The sequence below is a fragment of the Physella acuta genome, unplaced genomic scaffold, assembly GCF_028476545.2.
Source record: "Physella acuta isolate Inbredline_101_S28 unplaced genomic scaffold, ASM2847654v3 ptg001250l, whole genome shotgun sequence".
In the NCBI taxonomy this organism is placed as follows: domain Eukaryota; kingdom Metazoa; phylum Mollusca; class Gastropoda; family Physidae; genus Physella; species Physella acuta.
The window spans coordinates 203579-220655 of NW_026732766.1; the positions used below are offsets into that span (position 1 = coordinate 203579).

General features: G+C 30.7%; 1 protein-coding gene and 1 long non-coding RNA gene across 3 annotated transcripts; both read left to right on the forward strand.

Annotated features, from left to right (window-relative positions):
* Positions 1-7779: 7779 nt before the first annotated feature.
* LOC131957613 (uncharacterized) lies at positions 7780-9742 on the forward strand. The gene is made up of 3 exons (XR_009389117.1): positions 7780-7822; positions 8320-8374; positions 8914-9742. It is a non-coding gene; the product is annotated as an uncharacterized LOC131957613 (long non-coding RNA).
* Positions 9743-11184: 1442 nt separating this feature from the next.
* Positions 11185-14189, forward strand: LOC131957610 (leucine zipper protein 1). Of its 2 annotated transcripts, XM_059322345.1 has the most exons (4): positions 11185-11278; positions 12214-12337; positions 12595-12702; positions 13792-14189. In XM_059322345.1, the coding sequence occupies exons 2-4, from the start codon at positions 12262-12264 to the stop codon at positions 14184-14186; spliced, it is 579 nt and encodes a 192-aa protein (XP_059178328.1). In that variant the 5' UTR covers positions 11185-11278; positions 12214-12261; the 3' UTR covers positions 14187-14189. The 2 variants fall into 2 exon arrangements, with proteins under 2 accessions (XP_059178328.1, XP_059178329.1); XM_059322346.1 differs by lacking the exon at positions 12214-12337 and having other exon boundaries at positions 11196-11278.
* Positions 14190-17077: the final 2888 nt, after the last annotated feature.

The window sequence follows — 17077 nt, forward strand, 5'->3', positions numbered from 1 at the left end:
ATTGGCAGAATCGGACATAGAACATTATAATTCTAGCGTATCCAAGGAAAATGTATGCGTTAATTTTATATAGATTATATACTGTTAGAACAGAATCATATTATAAAACTGACATAGAACAAGATTATACTGGCCAAATGCATCAACTTGTAGTTAGAACAATGTGAAATTGAAAAGTTTGGTAGGAAGCAGATGACTTAGAGTCACGTAGACAAGTGGAGATTGAACATAGTGCTTTTCTACATCATAGGGTCGAGTTTTTCGAAAAAATCAAAATTTGTAGTTAGAACAAGATAATACTGAGGGGACGAAATATATGAGCTATTATGTAGCTGTTGTAGTGAACATGAACTAAACAAAAGTAAAATGGAGAAAATGTTGCTCTACCTAATCTAGGTTTGCTTGAAGAACGAAAATTGTTTAATTGTTCCTTTCTGTAGAAAAATAAATTGAAATTCATTATATAATACCCAACAGTTTAGAAAACAGATTTTTAAACATGAGAAGCATTGTATTATTTTTTTTTAAAATACGTTATGATACAAAATTGTTTTAATGAAAATTTGGAATAAAGATAAACACATCGTCACAAGCGGGTTTCTTTTTAGTGAATTTACAGACACGACGTTGTGTCTCAAAGACTGATTACATGAGCGTAATTTCTAAAGATTACATATACCTTCATGATTAAAAAGTAACACAAGAGCTCTGTTTCTTATTTGTTCATTACTAAAATAACTATAATTGAGGCCATGGATACAATCAATGAAACCCGATGTTCTCAACCAATACGCGAACCGAGGCACATGACGTTTAGTAGGTAAAATAATGTTTTTGACTGGCAAGTAACACTACATCACGTGCAGGATAACAGCTCCCAATAATAAAACTACAGTGGCTATTAACAATGGGTGGCGTGGTCTAATGCTAGAGCGCTTGGCTGCTAGGCCGAAGGTCTCCAGTTTGTATCTCAGTTCGGACTTGTTATGGCAGTACGTCCCTAAATCCACAAATCTCTTATGAGCACCTAACTTGTGTTGTGGAAAGTATGGCGTCTTGGCATAGTGCTTATCACTATCCCTACATGCGATGTCAAGACTCAACTTGATCTAACAATAGGGATCGCCAGGTCTATGAGAAATTTTTACTTACAGCACGTATTAACATAAACGATTAGTAATAAGTAATAACTATTTCCCATGTTCATTAGTCTCATCGAGAGTCTCGACCGTAAAGTAAAATTAGTAAAGTAGTCCGATGACACTGACACGTGATAATTCAATGCACGTAGTTCACGACCTGTAATAAAATACTTAAAAAAAACTTTTTAAAAAACCACGTTTTTCTTGTGGACTAAAAAGTAGAAAATAACTATTTACATACATTTGATGACAAAAAACGTGGGTACGTTCACCATCAAATTTCCCGACCCATCTGCCCGACCCACGTTTTTTGTCATCAAATGTATGTAAATAGTTATTTTCTACTTTTTAGTCCACAAGAAAAACGTGGTTTTTTAAAAAGTTTTTTTTAAGTATTTTATTTTCTCCTTTTTAGTCCGTTGCTACACATGAAAAACGTGGTTTTTAAAAAAGTTTTTTATATAGTTTATTTTCTACTTTATCTAATGACTTGATTAAGTATGAATTGACTAAGTGTTTATAAATACACGGACTAAAAATATCTTGAGCGACCAGGATTCGAACCTGGGTTGTCGCGGCCACAACGCGAAGTACTAACCACTATACGATCACGGCCAGCGCGCTCACATCGATTGGGGCCGAAGTAACTGTGTCAATAAGCCTCCAGTCGTGTCGGTATCTTTAGAAATCATGTCCTCAATTTTATGGTCCTTTGGGCGTAATTAAATTAAGCTAATTACGGTCTCTAATTGCTAGTTTTTATGATTGCATCTGAAATTGTTAGGCGAAAGTAGCCTGCATGCCAAATTTCAGAACTATAGAACAATCAGAAGTGGGCTAATTTTCGATGTCAATTTTAACAACAAACACACAAACGCAAAGCTGAGTTAATAATAAAAAATACTTAAAAAAAACTTTAAAAAAAACCACGTTTTTCTTGTGGACTAAAAAGTAGAAAATAAATTCTTTTGTGCTTCCTCGAGCTGTGCAGGTTCTTGTGATGACTGACAAAAAACGTGGGTACGTTCACCATCAAATTTCCCGACCCATCTGCCCGACCCACGTTTTTTGTCAGTCATCACAAGAACCTGCACAGCTCGAGGAAGCACAAAAGAATTTATTTTCTACTTTTTAGTCCACAAAAAAACGTGGTTTTTTAAAAAGTTTTTTTTAAGTATTTTATTTTCTCCTTTTTAGTCCGTTGCTACACATGAAAAACGTGGTTTTTAAAAAAGTTTTTTATATAGTTTATTTTCTACTTTATCTAATGACTTGATTAAGTATGACTTGACTAAGTGTTTATAAATACACGGACTTAAAAAATCTTGAGCGACCAGGATTCGAACCTAGGTTGTCGCGGCCACAACGCGAAGTACTAACCACTATACGATCACGGCCAGCGCGCTCACATCGATTGGGGCCGAAGTAACTGTGTCAATAAGCCTCCAGTCTTGTCGGTATCTTTAGAAATCATGTCCTCAATTTTATGGTCCTTGGGGCGTAATTAAATTAAGCTAATTACGGTCTCTAATTGCTAGTTTTTATGATTGCATCTGAAATTGTTAGGCGAAAGTAGCCTGTATGCCAAATTTCAGATCTGTAGAGCAATCAGAAGTGGGCTAATTTTCGATGTCAATTTTAACAACAAACAAACAAATCCACAAACGCGAAGCTGAGTTAAGAAAAACGTGTTAAAAACGTGTTAAATAAAAGTATGTCTCTTGATAAAACAAGGTTGACTGCAAGAGTTGACCACATACGTATTTTTAAAACAAGAGTTTGGTAGCGTACAATTGTACAAAAGCCCAGTGGGTACAAGTCTTCTTCCACACTAATGGAGCGGGTGAGTGACTTACATGGGATAACTCTGTAATTTGAAACAGAGGTAAGAGACAACAGCATTCTGTTACCGGCCCTGTTATGGCCCACTTTGAACGATACGTACCATAGACTTTTCGGACTCAGGGATTGGTCGCTAGCAGAACACCTACACGAGTGCTGCAAGACCTGGAATGCAGCCGAACGGAGAGGGGATGGGAAGTGAGAGCATATGTAGAGGGTGAACCTTTCCACAAAGTGGAGGTAAATTGGAGGTATAATAAAGGTTGTTATCGACGTAATCCGTGCCAGTTTTTCAAAACTGTAAAAATAGATTATTGTCTTGCATTTATTATGTTAACAAAGTCTTGATAAGTTGATTCATAAACCCGACTTAAGTTCAGAATTTTAAAACACGCAGCAAGCTTTGCTAGAAATACCCTTCACGTCCACGTCACACCCACTCTTTAAAATTTCAAACGCCATGTGAAAAAGATAACCCTTAAATGATCAAATACTAAGATTTAATGTACTTTTTCATTAAACGTTTATTAATGTATATGTATACAACATAGTTTATTGAAAGGAAATTTTACATTGTTTTGTTATGGTGACATTCCTGAATGTTGTCATTAAATGCTGACCACACCTCTGCCCCCGCCTTGTGATGCGATTATGTTTGGTTACATAAAAAAAAAATTACCCTTAAGCCTGTAAAATTTTTACAAAACTAATGGGATGTAGGCTTACATAATAATATAGTACATATATACAATCATATTTATAATTTTAATGGACATGTTTTCATTAATAATCGCCGATAGTTTTTGGTATGCCAGTCATAACTGAGCTCCGTCGTCAGCCGAGAGACTACAAGGGAGTTAAACAAAGAAATTAACTGCTAGAAAAAAAACTATTGTTTATGTACAAAAATGTATGTGCATAAAAATTAACAAAGCTTTACCATGTTGAATACAAACGAAATTCGCGTGCAAGTATACAAATATAGGTACACCTTGAAAAAATGATGTAGTGTTAATACACGGTTAAAAAAATAAAAATTAAAGTAGGGCGTGGAAATGCCCCAGGTTACCTTATTTTTAAATGAAATATAATTATCTAATAAAAAAATACAAGCAGGCCAATAAAATATAATACAACATTCTCAACAAACACAAGGTCTCAAAACAACACATACGGTATATCCAGTGTTTCTTCCCGGAAACACGTGAAATTTTCCGTGCGTGTGTGTGGGGGGGGGGGGGGGTCGGACAAAATAATTCTGTTAAAGTTAAAAGTAAAAATTTTCTATTTAAATTCCATTTCGTTCGGGGGTGGGGGGGGGGGGGGAAGGGGGGGGGGGGGGCTAAGACCGATTGAAATACCTGGAGGAAACTCTTGATATATCTGCAAGCAAAAACAGATAAAACTGATTACTAAACGCGTTTAACTATAAATTTTTTTAGTAAAAGTAGAAACTTTATTTCAATTAGCCTACCTCACATATACATATAATTTTTAAAAAATACGTATTCTAATCTATTTTGTTACATGATTAATATTATACCTTGCTTACTTACAGTGTTTCTTTCAGACTTCTTTTCTACAAGGGGACGGAGCTAGAAACTTTTGGTGAGGGCGGTCTAAATGTTCCGGGGGATGCGGGCGCTGGTTAAAGTTTATGTTTTATGTATACATTCTCTTTCGTTTCATGTAGGGGGGGGGGAGGGCAGTAGACCAGTAGATGTCTGGAAGAAATGCCTGCTTATTTCATTTGTATATGACATAAGGTTAATATATTAATTATAATGCGAATAAATGAGAACATTTTAATCGAAGTTTAATCCAACAATTGGATTTTCCCGATATTGTGTGTTGCCAACTGAAAAAAAGAACAGTCAGCATCATTAAATTCTAATAAGACACTATTTTAAACGTAGACTATGATTAATATATTAAATAGTATCATAGGCAGTAGGTTAAATAAAACATAGAATGCCTTAATAAAAAAACAACGTAGGCAACGAATGGTTAAATCGGTTACGGTAGGCCTATCATTAGAGCCTACTTACTTGTTCTTAGAACAAAAATACGCCCACATATTAATTATATATTTAATTTTAATATCAATAGGCCCTATAGAATTATTATAGATATAGAGTCTAGATCTAGTTCATTCATATTTCAGGTGATAGGCATATTTTTGCTATCTTACAATTTTTATTAGTAATAGGCCTATATATATATATATATATATATATATATATATATATATATATATATATATATATATATATATATATATATATATATATATATATATATATATATATATATATATATATATATATATATATATATATATATATATATATATATATATATATATATATATATATATTTATATATATAATTAAACATTATACTAGTATACTTACTACTTAACTTTCAATTAAAACAGTATAATTAATTATTGAACCTCCTCAAGCCCTGGGTTCTATATTTAGTAGGGCCTATATTAGTATAGTATAGTGGAAAACATTACAATAGTAGTTTTTTTTTGTCTTAGTCTTTTAGTATTAGATGTAGAATCGGGTGATTTCTTATACATTTTTATACTACTGCCACACAGTCACATTGCATTCATCCAGAGACGTAGCGACCCTTCTGGCGCCCGGGGGCAAACTTTCGATTTGCACCCCCCCCCCCCTCAAACTTTTGATTTCCACCCCCTCACCTCAAACTTTCGATTTGCGGCCCATTTCAGACTTTCACTTTGTTTTTCCAACCCATTTTGGCGTCCCCTAAGTTCGGCGCCCCGGGACACATTCCCCCCCCACCCGCCCCCCCCCCCTCGCTACGCCTCTGCACTCATCTGAACAATGACGGTCGGGGCACTTTCATCGGGGGGGGGGGGGCGGACACTGCTAAAAGTATATATTTTCTATATAAATTATATAATTTTCATTTCGTTCAGGGGGACGGTAGAATTTTTTCTGGGGGGGGGAGGGCTTCACCCAAAGAGATGTCTGGAAGAAACTCTGGTTTAGTCTAAAACTAAAACGTCACTATTCTATAAATAAATTACTATACTGTAAAGTATAAGTGTATGTATATAGAATACATTATAGTATAGAATAGATAAATAGACTCTAGAATTTAGATAGTAGGTAGAACTAGAAACTAGGTGAAACAAAGTAGCTTTCACTAGACGATTGGTTTTAAAGGAAAAATAAATCGTTATGTAAAAAGAATAAAAAAACAACAAACATGTTTCTTTATAATTATTGGGGAATATATTTTTGGTGTGTTAATTTAAACACGATACAAATTATCTAACACATTAAGACATACTAATATGAATATAGATATAGTCTACCATTAAACATTATACGAACTCCTTTTTTTCTTTCCTTATGACTAAAGTTTCATATTTTGACTGTCTAGATGTCCCATCACTCCAAGCAACATTTGAACACACAGCTTAATCAGCTAGAGGAATCATGTCTTCATTTACAAAATAGCTTCAGTGAATTTATTAAGATGGTAAATATGGACGTTATGTGTTTTTAATGGCATTTATATTTTTTACTTTATTATAATGAAAAAAAATTGACATGCCCTCATTATTAAAATTTCCTTTAAAATGCTAATTAGCAATAAAAAAAAACCGAAATATTTTATAGATTAAACTAAAAGCAACAGAATTTCTTGGGAATGCTACAGACACTTATTTACCAATCAAAGATATTATGCTAATGGTAACAGCAGCGCAAAGTATAATCCTAGAGCATAGGGATTTGTTAATGGGTAAGTTATTAATAAGCAATTCTTAAAAATATTTCCCAAAAAGATAGCCCACACATAAAAATGTGTACTTTGCTGTGAAAAATGACATGAACAAAGTTTTCATGATCAACAAGTTGTATTGCATTTAATTATTTTAATCATTATGTAAGCATCACAAAATATAGCGTTATGCAAAGATAAGATTAATATTTAGCTCACATAATTTAACAGAATCCACCAAGATGTTTACTACCACTGAAGAAATACAAACAGGAACAAAATATTTGACACCACCTCAAGCGAAACCAATCTCTCATACAGGTAAATTAATCATATTTAACTGAGTAGAAAATCACTGTTGATCTGATATGTGTCTCATTAAAACATCATATTAATATCACCAAATCATTAAGTTTTGAATCAAGTTTATACATAATGTAGAAACTTTATATCAATTAGTCTACCTCACCTATAGTTTCAATGTTTTTAGCTTTGCATACTATCTCTATCAATGTATGTTTTCATAATAAATATCTTACAATTTCTTTATAATTACAATTTCTTTATAATCATTTTGCCTACGAATGCCATTGCATATATTACATTTTAACTAAATTTAACTAACAGGTGAAATTCATTCAAGTGTTATCAAAAGGCTAGAACATACTGAAGCTAGCATATCTTCTCTTCAATTCACAAAATTAAAGACAGACGATAACATATCAGAAATAAAACAATGGAGAAACAATTTTGTAACAGAACAAAATGACTTGTGGATACAATTTGAACACTTAACAAACAAACAAAAACAAAATTTCATAGATAAGATTATTGAGCAAAATGAGAAAATAGTGGAGCTGAATAATGAAACAAAAATTTTAAAAGAAACCGTATCAAATTCTAACACAACGCTAGATAAACTGTCTCTAGATTTAAAAGCGTATGAAAAAAACTTACATACTTTAAATGAAGAAATACAAGTTTACACACCCAAATCTGACAGTTTTACACAAGAATGCACATGTTTTTTAGACCAAACTTCAACTTTACAAGTGGATAACAGCAAAAGCAAAGTAAATATAATAAACTTTAGTTTTTTTAAATATTTATGTATTACTTAGTTAAATAAGGAACAAAATCAATAATACATTTATCAAGGCAGCCTAAGTATAATGCTTGATTAAACTATTAAGTACAAAAATCTTATATTTTAACTTGATGGAAACAGTTTTAGGTGTCTGAAGAATAGTGCAAATACAAATGTAATGAATTTATAAATAGTGTTTACAGCCAGTTTAAATATAGATTAAGAGCTTTTTCTAGGATAATTTTGGTACATAATATTGAAGGTAAAATGCCTCAATCAACTTTTAGTTAAAAGAATTTTTTATCTGCACCTTACATTTCATAAAATGTTAACACTCTCTTTATGCTGGATGTTAATGTGTAATATATGTATTGAATTGTGCAAAAAGTATATCAATGATTATGGCCAATCAAAATGTATCTGTAAATTATATAAATATTTTTTTACTGTCTGAAATATGGCATCCCATGTTTCCACTACCAGATTCAAACACTCGAAAAAGAAGTTTTAAAGTTGTCTCAAGATTTTCAGACTATTGGTAGGTCAATTAACTTTATTCTTTAAAAACTATGACCATCATAATTTTATTTATAAAGCATTTGTATAAATGAAATTCAATGCATGCATCATTTGTTTATATGCCATGTTTGTTAATTTTTGGTGTAGATTAAGAAATTTTACAGTTTTTAGTTTTTTAAAATGTGGTTGTTGTCTTATTTTTCCAATTATTTATTTTTACTGGGCTAATTTGGTTTATGTTTATGTTTATATTTGTTTAGAGCTGAAACATAATAAGAGCAATAGTCTTACTTGCCATAAGAACTATGCATAAAAGAATACTCATATAGTAGCCATAAGTGAGGAAGTCATTTTTAAAAATGAAATATGTTAAGTGTCCAATGTGTAAATTTTAAAACTAATTTACAATGCTATTACCAATGAATCAAGAAAAAAAGGACTAAAATTTTAAGAGACATAGGCCTTTGACTTGTCTTTGTACATGCTAAAATATTTATGACATTTATTTATTGTATGCAATTCTTCTATAACAGACCAATTGCATTTCTTTTTTTTAAGCTAATCACAGAGGAAAACTGTGTTCACTAGGTTTTATTGCTTCACAAGGATTTTATGAAAAAAAGTTTAACAGTGTAGAACTTAATGTAGGCAACTGTTTTAATCCAACCACTGGAGAGTTTACTGCCCCAGTTGATGGCCTGTACATAGTAACTCTTACCATAAAACCAACAGGAGATGGTGCCGCACAAGCTAATGTTTGGCACTCATCTGGTGGGGTAAGGAAAAGGCTTGGCGGTGTTGGAACAGATAAAATTAATGAGGCTTCAAGAACTTTTGTTGTTAGGATGAAAGCTGGAGATAGGGTACATTCACTTGCAAATACTTACAACTGTGAGCGCACACATTTTTCTTGCTTTCTTTTTGGTGACTGATGTTTCATACTGGCTGAGAGATGTATTACATTTTTAATGTTCTATTTTAATGTATATATAATTGTTACAAGAATATATAAAGCACATGCCAATTTAAAAGTCATGTAAATGCTATATTACTATGTATTTATAGTCATTACTAAAACATAAAAACTATTTGCCCATTTAAATGACATACTTTCATATTTATTCTACACATATGAAGGTAATTTTACTAGTTATACTCTGTTTTGAATATTTTAAACTAAATTCCCATCTAGTTATTAATATGACTTGTGTAAACTTATGGCATGCCTATTCCCTAAGCTATACTGGATTAAATATTTAGCAATGATTTGTGACAAATAAACAATTGTCAAGCATTACATTACAGATGGGGATTTAACATTTTTAATATGTTGTCATTGCCAACAAACTTCAATCAATGATTGATTTAACTTATATCAACTTGCCGCAACAAAACATTTTTCTCTGGAGCATTTTATTTAAATTATTTTTTTGCTTTGTGTTTTGTTAATATTTATTGTTAGAAAAAACATGCTTATTATATGCTATAGTTATCCATTTTATTAAAAGAATTGTTTTACTTTTAATTTCAAACTTAGATTATTGTCCAGACAATTATAATAAAAAATATTATGGCTGATTATGAGTGGATATTTTTGTATTCATCAATAATAATGTAACTTTAAAAAGAGAAAAAGGAAAAGTTGTTGTTTTCTGTATAATTAAAGCTCGCTGTTAGTTGTACTTTGGAGTTACTGTGATTTAGATAGTTTGTAGATGTACGCAACACAAGAAAAAAGAAGAATAATGTAATCAAAGCCAGTTTCAGTTTGAAGCTTATCACATCTAAATTATGTGGTTTTATACTTTTTAAAATTTAACATTAAGTTTATTTTTATTTGTATATTTCATTGGTTTCTTTTTCATATCAAAATGTTTGTTTGTGTTATATTTTTATTGTTGCGATATACATATTTTTTTTCTGGATACATACATTTCCCATATTTGCTTTTGTTGGTTCGGCTTGAAATAAGACAAAAAGAAAATATGGTTTTGTTCATTATGAATAAATATTCTACATTTTCCTGGTTAATATCTAAACTTGTTTGAAAATAGGACGCCGACAATCAAACCCCAGCTACCTCTGTTAGACAGGAAAAATACCATATAACACAGCAATCACAGAGACAGACACACACTCAAAATGAATGGCATTGTTTACAAAGACAACATAACAGGAGAAGACAGAGAAAATTGGACAAAACTAAACAAAAAAATAACCCAAAAACAAAAGCTATTATAAAACTGTTTTTCCACGGGCAGCAATAGTAAACAGATTAATTTTTAACATTAAATGTAGGGCTATTAACAATTTGAACTTCATAAACCAGTTAAGCCTTGTCAAACAGCATAACAACATATAACATTTTTTTTAAAGCACCATCATAAACATCATCACCTCCAAACCTTTACAGCCGATCACTTGAAGTGATAGAAATGCTTGACATAACTAAATAATTACACGTTAACACTAAAACATTAAGATCAGAATAGAGGCACATATAACATTCTGATATCAAAACAGAGGTACATAAAACATTCAGGTTGGATCAGAACATATCCTACATTTTTGATGAGATACATGTCACAGTGATAAACGTAAGTTTGATGATGGCCGCTCTATGACCATGCTGCCTAGACACAGCCAGTCCAACCCTGCATCTTACTGGTTCACTCTCTCTCTCTCTCTCTCTCTCTCTCTCTCTCTATCTCTCTCTCTCTCTCTCTCTCTCTCTCTCTCTCTCTCTCTCTCTCTCTATATATATATATATATATATATATATATATATATATATATATATAATTGGATTTTTCCGATATTACATGTGGACAGCTTACAGATTCTTAAAAAACAGTGACCTCAAAAGTTACGTGATGTGATTCTTAAGAATTATTTAGAATTATTAAGTATTATAGCCTTAAATGTTAGGATATTTTGGATATATATATATATATATATATATATATATATATATATATATATATATATATATATATATATATATATATATATATATATATACTCTATACGTGCTGTGTTGATGATAAAAGAAAATGTAACATTTAGGCTATTAAAACGATAGAGGTTACTGAATATTTTATTAATATTGTTTTAGAAAGTATCGATTTCACTTGGTTAATATTAAATGTTATGAATACTAATTTAAGAGGCCGTATTATAGTATAATCTACCCTACATCAAGATATCAAACTAGTATATTCCACAAAACTTGATTAGATCTAGATCTAATTACACACACATACACACACGCACACACACATACACACACACACCAAGTATTATAATATACTACACGATTAATATAATCTCCGGGAGATTTAAAAACCTGATTTAGAATCGCATTTTTAAAATCAATTTTTATAGATGTCTGACCAGGTAAAAAAACATTTAACTACCCAGCTTGAGCTACTGGACGGGTTAAATTTTCATCTACAGAGTAGCATCAGTGATTTGGTACAGCAGGTAGATAAGCCGTTTGTTTAAATGCGTCATGTTTTTTGGTGTGTGGCAATCGAATACATTTATGGAGATAAAATATATTGCTATTTATAAGTATGCAGACTAATTGTTTATTAGTATTATTAAAAGTAATATGTGATATTTTCTTGCAATAAAATAGTTTTCAATTTATTTTCTTCATATGTCTTGTTTTGGTATTTGAAGCAATAATGTGCTGTCTTTCTTTACTTATAACAACTACATACCACGCACATCTTTATTTAAAATATCTGGTGATAAAATCACTATCCTATGCTTATAAATGTTTAGACAGCAACTGCTATTTAAATCTAAACCTGCGTAACCAATTTTATAACACTATCCTCAATTATCCTATAGACTAAAACAAGAGCTTTGGAATACATAGACAAGACCTCTGACACCAAAATGACAATGAAAGATATACTTGCTATGATAACAACAATGCAAAGTACAATACTAGAACACCTAGATATGTTCACTGGTATGGTCATCATTTAACCATATTTTTTTTCGTTGGTTAACAATTGCTTAAATGATAAGCTATTAACACTTTATAATAAATGTTGCTGTAGTTGGTAGACTATTTAAATAAAAGTTTTAGAACATTTAAAGTAAAATTGGCAGTAAATACTTGAAACGAGTGCCTGTATATTAAAAAATCTATAATATTGATAAAAAACCCACTCAGATTTAGTTTACTGTGAATTGTATTAATTTATGTGTAACTCTTGTTGACAGAATCCACTAAACTGTTCCCTCCAAAATTGATGCTGGAAGAAGAGACAACACTAGAAAGTAAAATATTGAAACCTGATACTGGATTTATTTCTAAAGCCTCTATATCTGGTAAGCTGTATTTTATTTTATTAATTGGTATGAATTTACTCATTTACACACAATATAAACTATTCATAAGAATAATATAAACTTAGTGAATGATTACAATCAGTATGATTAAAACAATACTAAAAATGGCTTATCAAAACTAATAGCACTTTATTAATAATATATATATATATATATATATATATATATATATATATATATATATATATATATATATATATATATATATATATATATATATATATATATATAACAAATGCATCGTAGTATTGGTAGCTTATGCAGGGGGGAAGAGGGGGAGTGGCTGCTCCTCCTACGACAATTTTAAGGATAGTGGCGCCTTTTTCGGAGAATAACTAAATACTAATTAAAAAGAAGTTCTGCAACACACAAAAAAAGCTAAAAAAACAACAACAAAAAAAAAAAAACTTAGCAAACAACAGCGAACACATTTCTGAAACTACCAACTGTTATTTTATGTACCCTGATTATTATATTTTTTAAAAACTTATTGCAAGTGAATTACAGCCCACTTCTTGGTTAACTTATCGACGCCCAGCTCAGCGGCGTGCATTTGCGAGGGCTTTTTTGTCACAAGATCTGTCCACTTTTACATCTGCTGTTTGTTTTATTCTCACAGATCGATCTTAATCCACAAATGTAGTCTTTTGCTTGAGGCTACATTCAGCCACCCCACTTTTATACGGGAGGTCTATTCATTTTAGGTTTTAAGATCAGTCTTGAAATTGTTTACATAAAGTGTACACCATAGAATACAATTTGGATAACTTATAACTTGGATATTTAGATAACCCATAACTTATGATTATTTTTAAAAACATAATCTTTAGTGAACACAAAATATAATTCACGTTTTTTTCTCGACTTGTTGCTCCCCCTTACACGAAACATGTATACGTTTATGTGTAGTATTCTCTTTTATTAGCTATTATTTTTAAAATATAAAATGAATACAATGGAAATTATAAAGTATGATTTTATTTAACTTCCGATCATTTGCATTAATACATTTTACTATGTAGGTCACATAGCCTACCTGTTACTACATTTTGATATTTTACTTAACAGTTGAATGCAATTCAGAATCATCTAGAAGACTAAAGGAAATTGAAACAGTTTTATCAACCCTTCAAGACACAAAACAAAAGACTGAAGATGACATATCAGAATTAAAACAACGGAGAGACAACTTTGTAACAGAACAAAGTGAAGTGGGGATAAAAATTGAAAAGTTGTCAAAGAAACAAAAACAGAATTTAAAAAACTTAAGAAAACAAATAAATGAACAAGATAAAAAAATAGAAGATCTGAATCAAGAAATTGAAAGTTTAAAAACCAAAGAATCAGACACAGACAAAACACTGGAGAAACTGTCTCTAGATATGAAAGAATATGAAAACAACCTACACACACTGAATAAAGAGATGAGAGTTTACACAGACAAAACAGATCATGAAACATAAGAAATTAAAAGACATTCAGATTTGATATCTGCTATACAGGAAGAAATAACAAACACAGGTGATAAATTATTGGCCAAGGTATTTTTATTTTTAATATTTTAACAATTGCTTTAAGCTAGAGTTTTAGAAATACTTATATAGGTATTGCACTTTGCGGATGTATGTATGAATTTTAAAACATGTAAAGGAGGGGAATGGGTCCATGTTGTTGGGGATGTAAAGCTAATGATTCATAAACTGAGTTCAAGCCCTTATGAAGATGATATTCTAAGAGAGAAAACTCCTAAATCAAACTACTGCCGCCTTGTAGCTTGTTCTTGGACAAAAGGCCACAAAATAAATTCAAGAAAGCATAGCAGGCTGAAATAGTAGTCAATAGCCTATATGGCACGTAATTAATAGTGAAGAAGAAAACTAGAATTTGTGGTTATCTATCCATCTCTATAGCCGCACAGTCTTATGTTTGCCTTGGCCTACTTCACAACCTTCTATAATAGTTTAGACATATCTGTTCTTTTTTCAAGCCTGTTATCTCCACCATCTAACCATGAAAAATAATCTAACAATAATTGCATTCTTTGTTTAGTTTATGCAACTAATGTTGGGTTTATTAAATATTTATTTACATAAATCTTAATTTTAACACATTTATTTTAACCCGGTACTTTTACAAATCTTCTATTAAGCATGTTGTTATGTGTAAACTTCTACAACAAAGATTGATGCCAATTGACAAAATCATTAAAACATATAATCAAAACTCTGAGACTAGGGTTGGAAAATTGAAGAAGGTAAAATAACGCTTTTCTCTCTTTTTAAAATAGATTTGCATTAAACTAAATAGCGTACCTGAACAGCTAATTCTCTTTTTTTAGATTGAGACTATCGAAAAAACATGTTTTAAAACTATCACAGGAATGTCAAGAAAAAGGTTAGTAAATTCATGGCTATGGAAATAAGTTGACGTTAAATATAATAAATACAATGCAATAATAAATAATAAAACACATTATTATTGTTTAGTTTCTATTTTAACGAATGAACACAATTGATAGTTGTTTTTTTATGTTAAGTGTATTCACTATTCTTTATACAAATTTGAAATAATACTTATGAAAAAATACATCAACCTAGCTATAACTGTATTCAAGTTATCTTTTTCACAGACAAACACACACACACTTACACACATACATACATACACACACATACGGACTAGATTACGAAACTAGGTATTTACGATTCAGGGAGGTGTAAAACGTCGAGATTTGTGATTTTTTTGCGCCATTACAATACTTCTGCTATATTAGTATAGGAGAAAGTAAGAAGTGAATTAAATGTGTCATTAATAAGTTGATCATAAGTATCGTGTGTGCATTGTCGTTTGTTATAATTCGAAAAAAATAATGGTTTTATTTTTTACATTTAGCAAATCAACAATTAAAACACTCTACACTGGGGTTTCTTGCTTCACAAGGTCGCTGGGACGGAAAATCTTATACATCTAGTGGAGAAAAAGTGTTTACATTCAGCTACGTAGAATGTAACGAAGGAAACCATTTTGATCCAAACACTGGAGAGTTTACCGCCCCTATTGATGGACTGTATATAGCAAAGGTTGCAGTAAGACCACCCGATAATTTATCTGTTGGAAGCATTTTTGGACACATGTCTGGTGGTGTGTTGTCATATCTAGGAGAAATTTGGACAAAATATACACTTACAACTTTTGATGAAGCTTCAAGTACCTTTAACATTCGGATGAAAGCTGGAGATGTGTTATTTTTAATCCCTAGCTGTGAATTTTGTGAATGTACACATTTTTCTTGTTCCTTTCTTGTCGTCTAATGTTCATAGATCTACTAGCAAAAGCAACGTGTTTAATGTACAAATTGATACTTTTTAATTACAAGTTATGCACTAAAAGTTTGCAATTATTTGAAATTAATATATAATACATATTAATAAAGAAAAAAATATTAGTTAAAAAACGTATCATTTCTATATCAACATAAATAAGCAGTAAAAATGTTTGATGCATTTTCCCTTTCTTTGATCTATCTAACTATCTATCTATCTATCTATCTATCTATCTATCTATATATATATATATATATATATATATATATATATATATATATATATATATATACATATATATATATATAAATAAATAAATAAATGTATATATATATATATATATATATATATATATATATATATATATATATATATATATATATATATATATATATATATATATATATATATATACATAAGGCAAATATTGTGGTGGGTGGGTGGATGGCCATGATTGATTTTCCAGTATAGAAATCTAAACGCGTGCACCAATTCGCCACAGTTGAGGATAAAATGATTTTTGTCTCGCATTCTGTAGCCGAATTGAATGAAAATTCAATTTGTTTTTAATGTTACAAATATTTGTATAGTCCATGTATGCGACCTCATTTCCTAAATTTTAGGTCTTTATAATTTTTAAAAAATAGATTTGTGTTTATACCTGTTGAGCATTAATTTATCTTTCTAAAATATAAACGGGGCTGATGATATACGTGTAATACGTTTAATTTGTTTTGGTTGGCTGAGTTAGCTACAGTAAGACAGCAAATTTTTTTTGTTTAAGTAAGCAATAGCTATGGTAAATAGGAATTTGTGTTGGATTAAATGTTATAGTAGGCCAAATAAACTGTCAGTAACGTGATATAAATTGACTAGCTGCATACTGGTGCTCGACCACGGGGAATCTTTTTTAACTGTATCAACTTGGAGACAAAACAAAGCAAAACACAAACTCAAACACAAAAAACACACAACTCAAATGCAAACACTAACATAAAAGTAAACACAAACACAATGGAAAAAAAAACACA

Excerpts from the sequence above, each read along its gene's own strand:
- LOC131957610 (XM_059322345.1), top strand. The coding sequence starts at position 12,262 with ATGACAATGAAAGATATACTTGCTATGATAACAACAATGCAAAGTACA. Across the intron at positions 12,338-12,594 it reads ACACCTAGATATGTTCACTG|AATCCACTAAACTGTTCCCT; the intron begins GTATGGTCATCA and ends TCTTGTTGACAG. Across the intron at positions 12,703-13,791 it reads TTCTAAAGCCTCTATATCTG|TTGAATGCAATTCAGAATCA; the intron begins GTAAGCTGTATT and ends TTTACTTAACAG.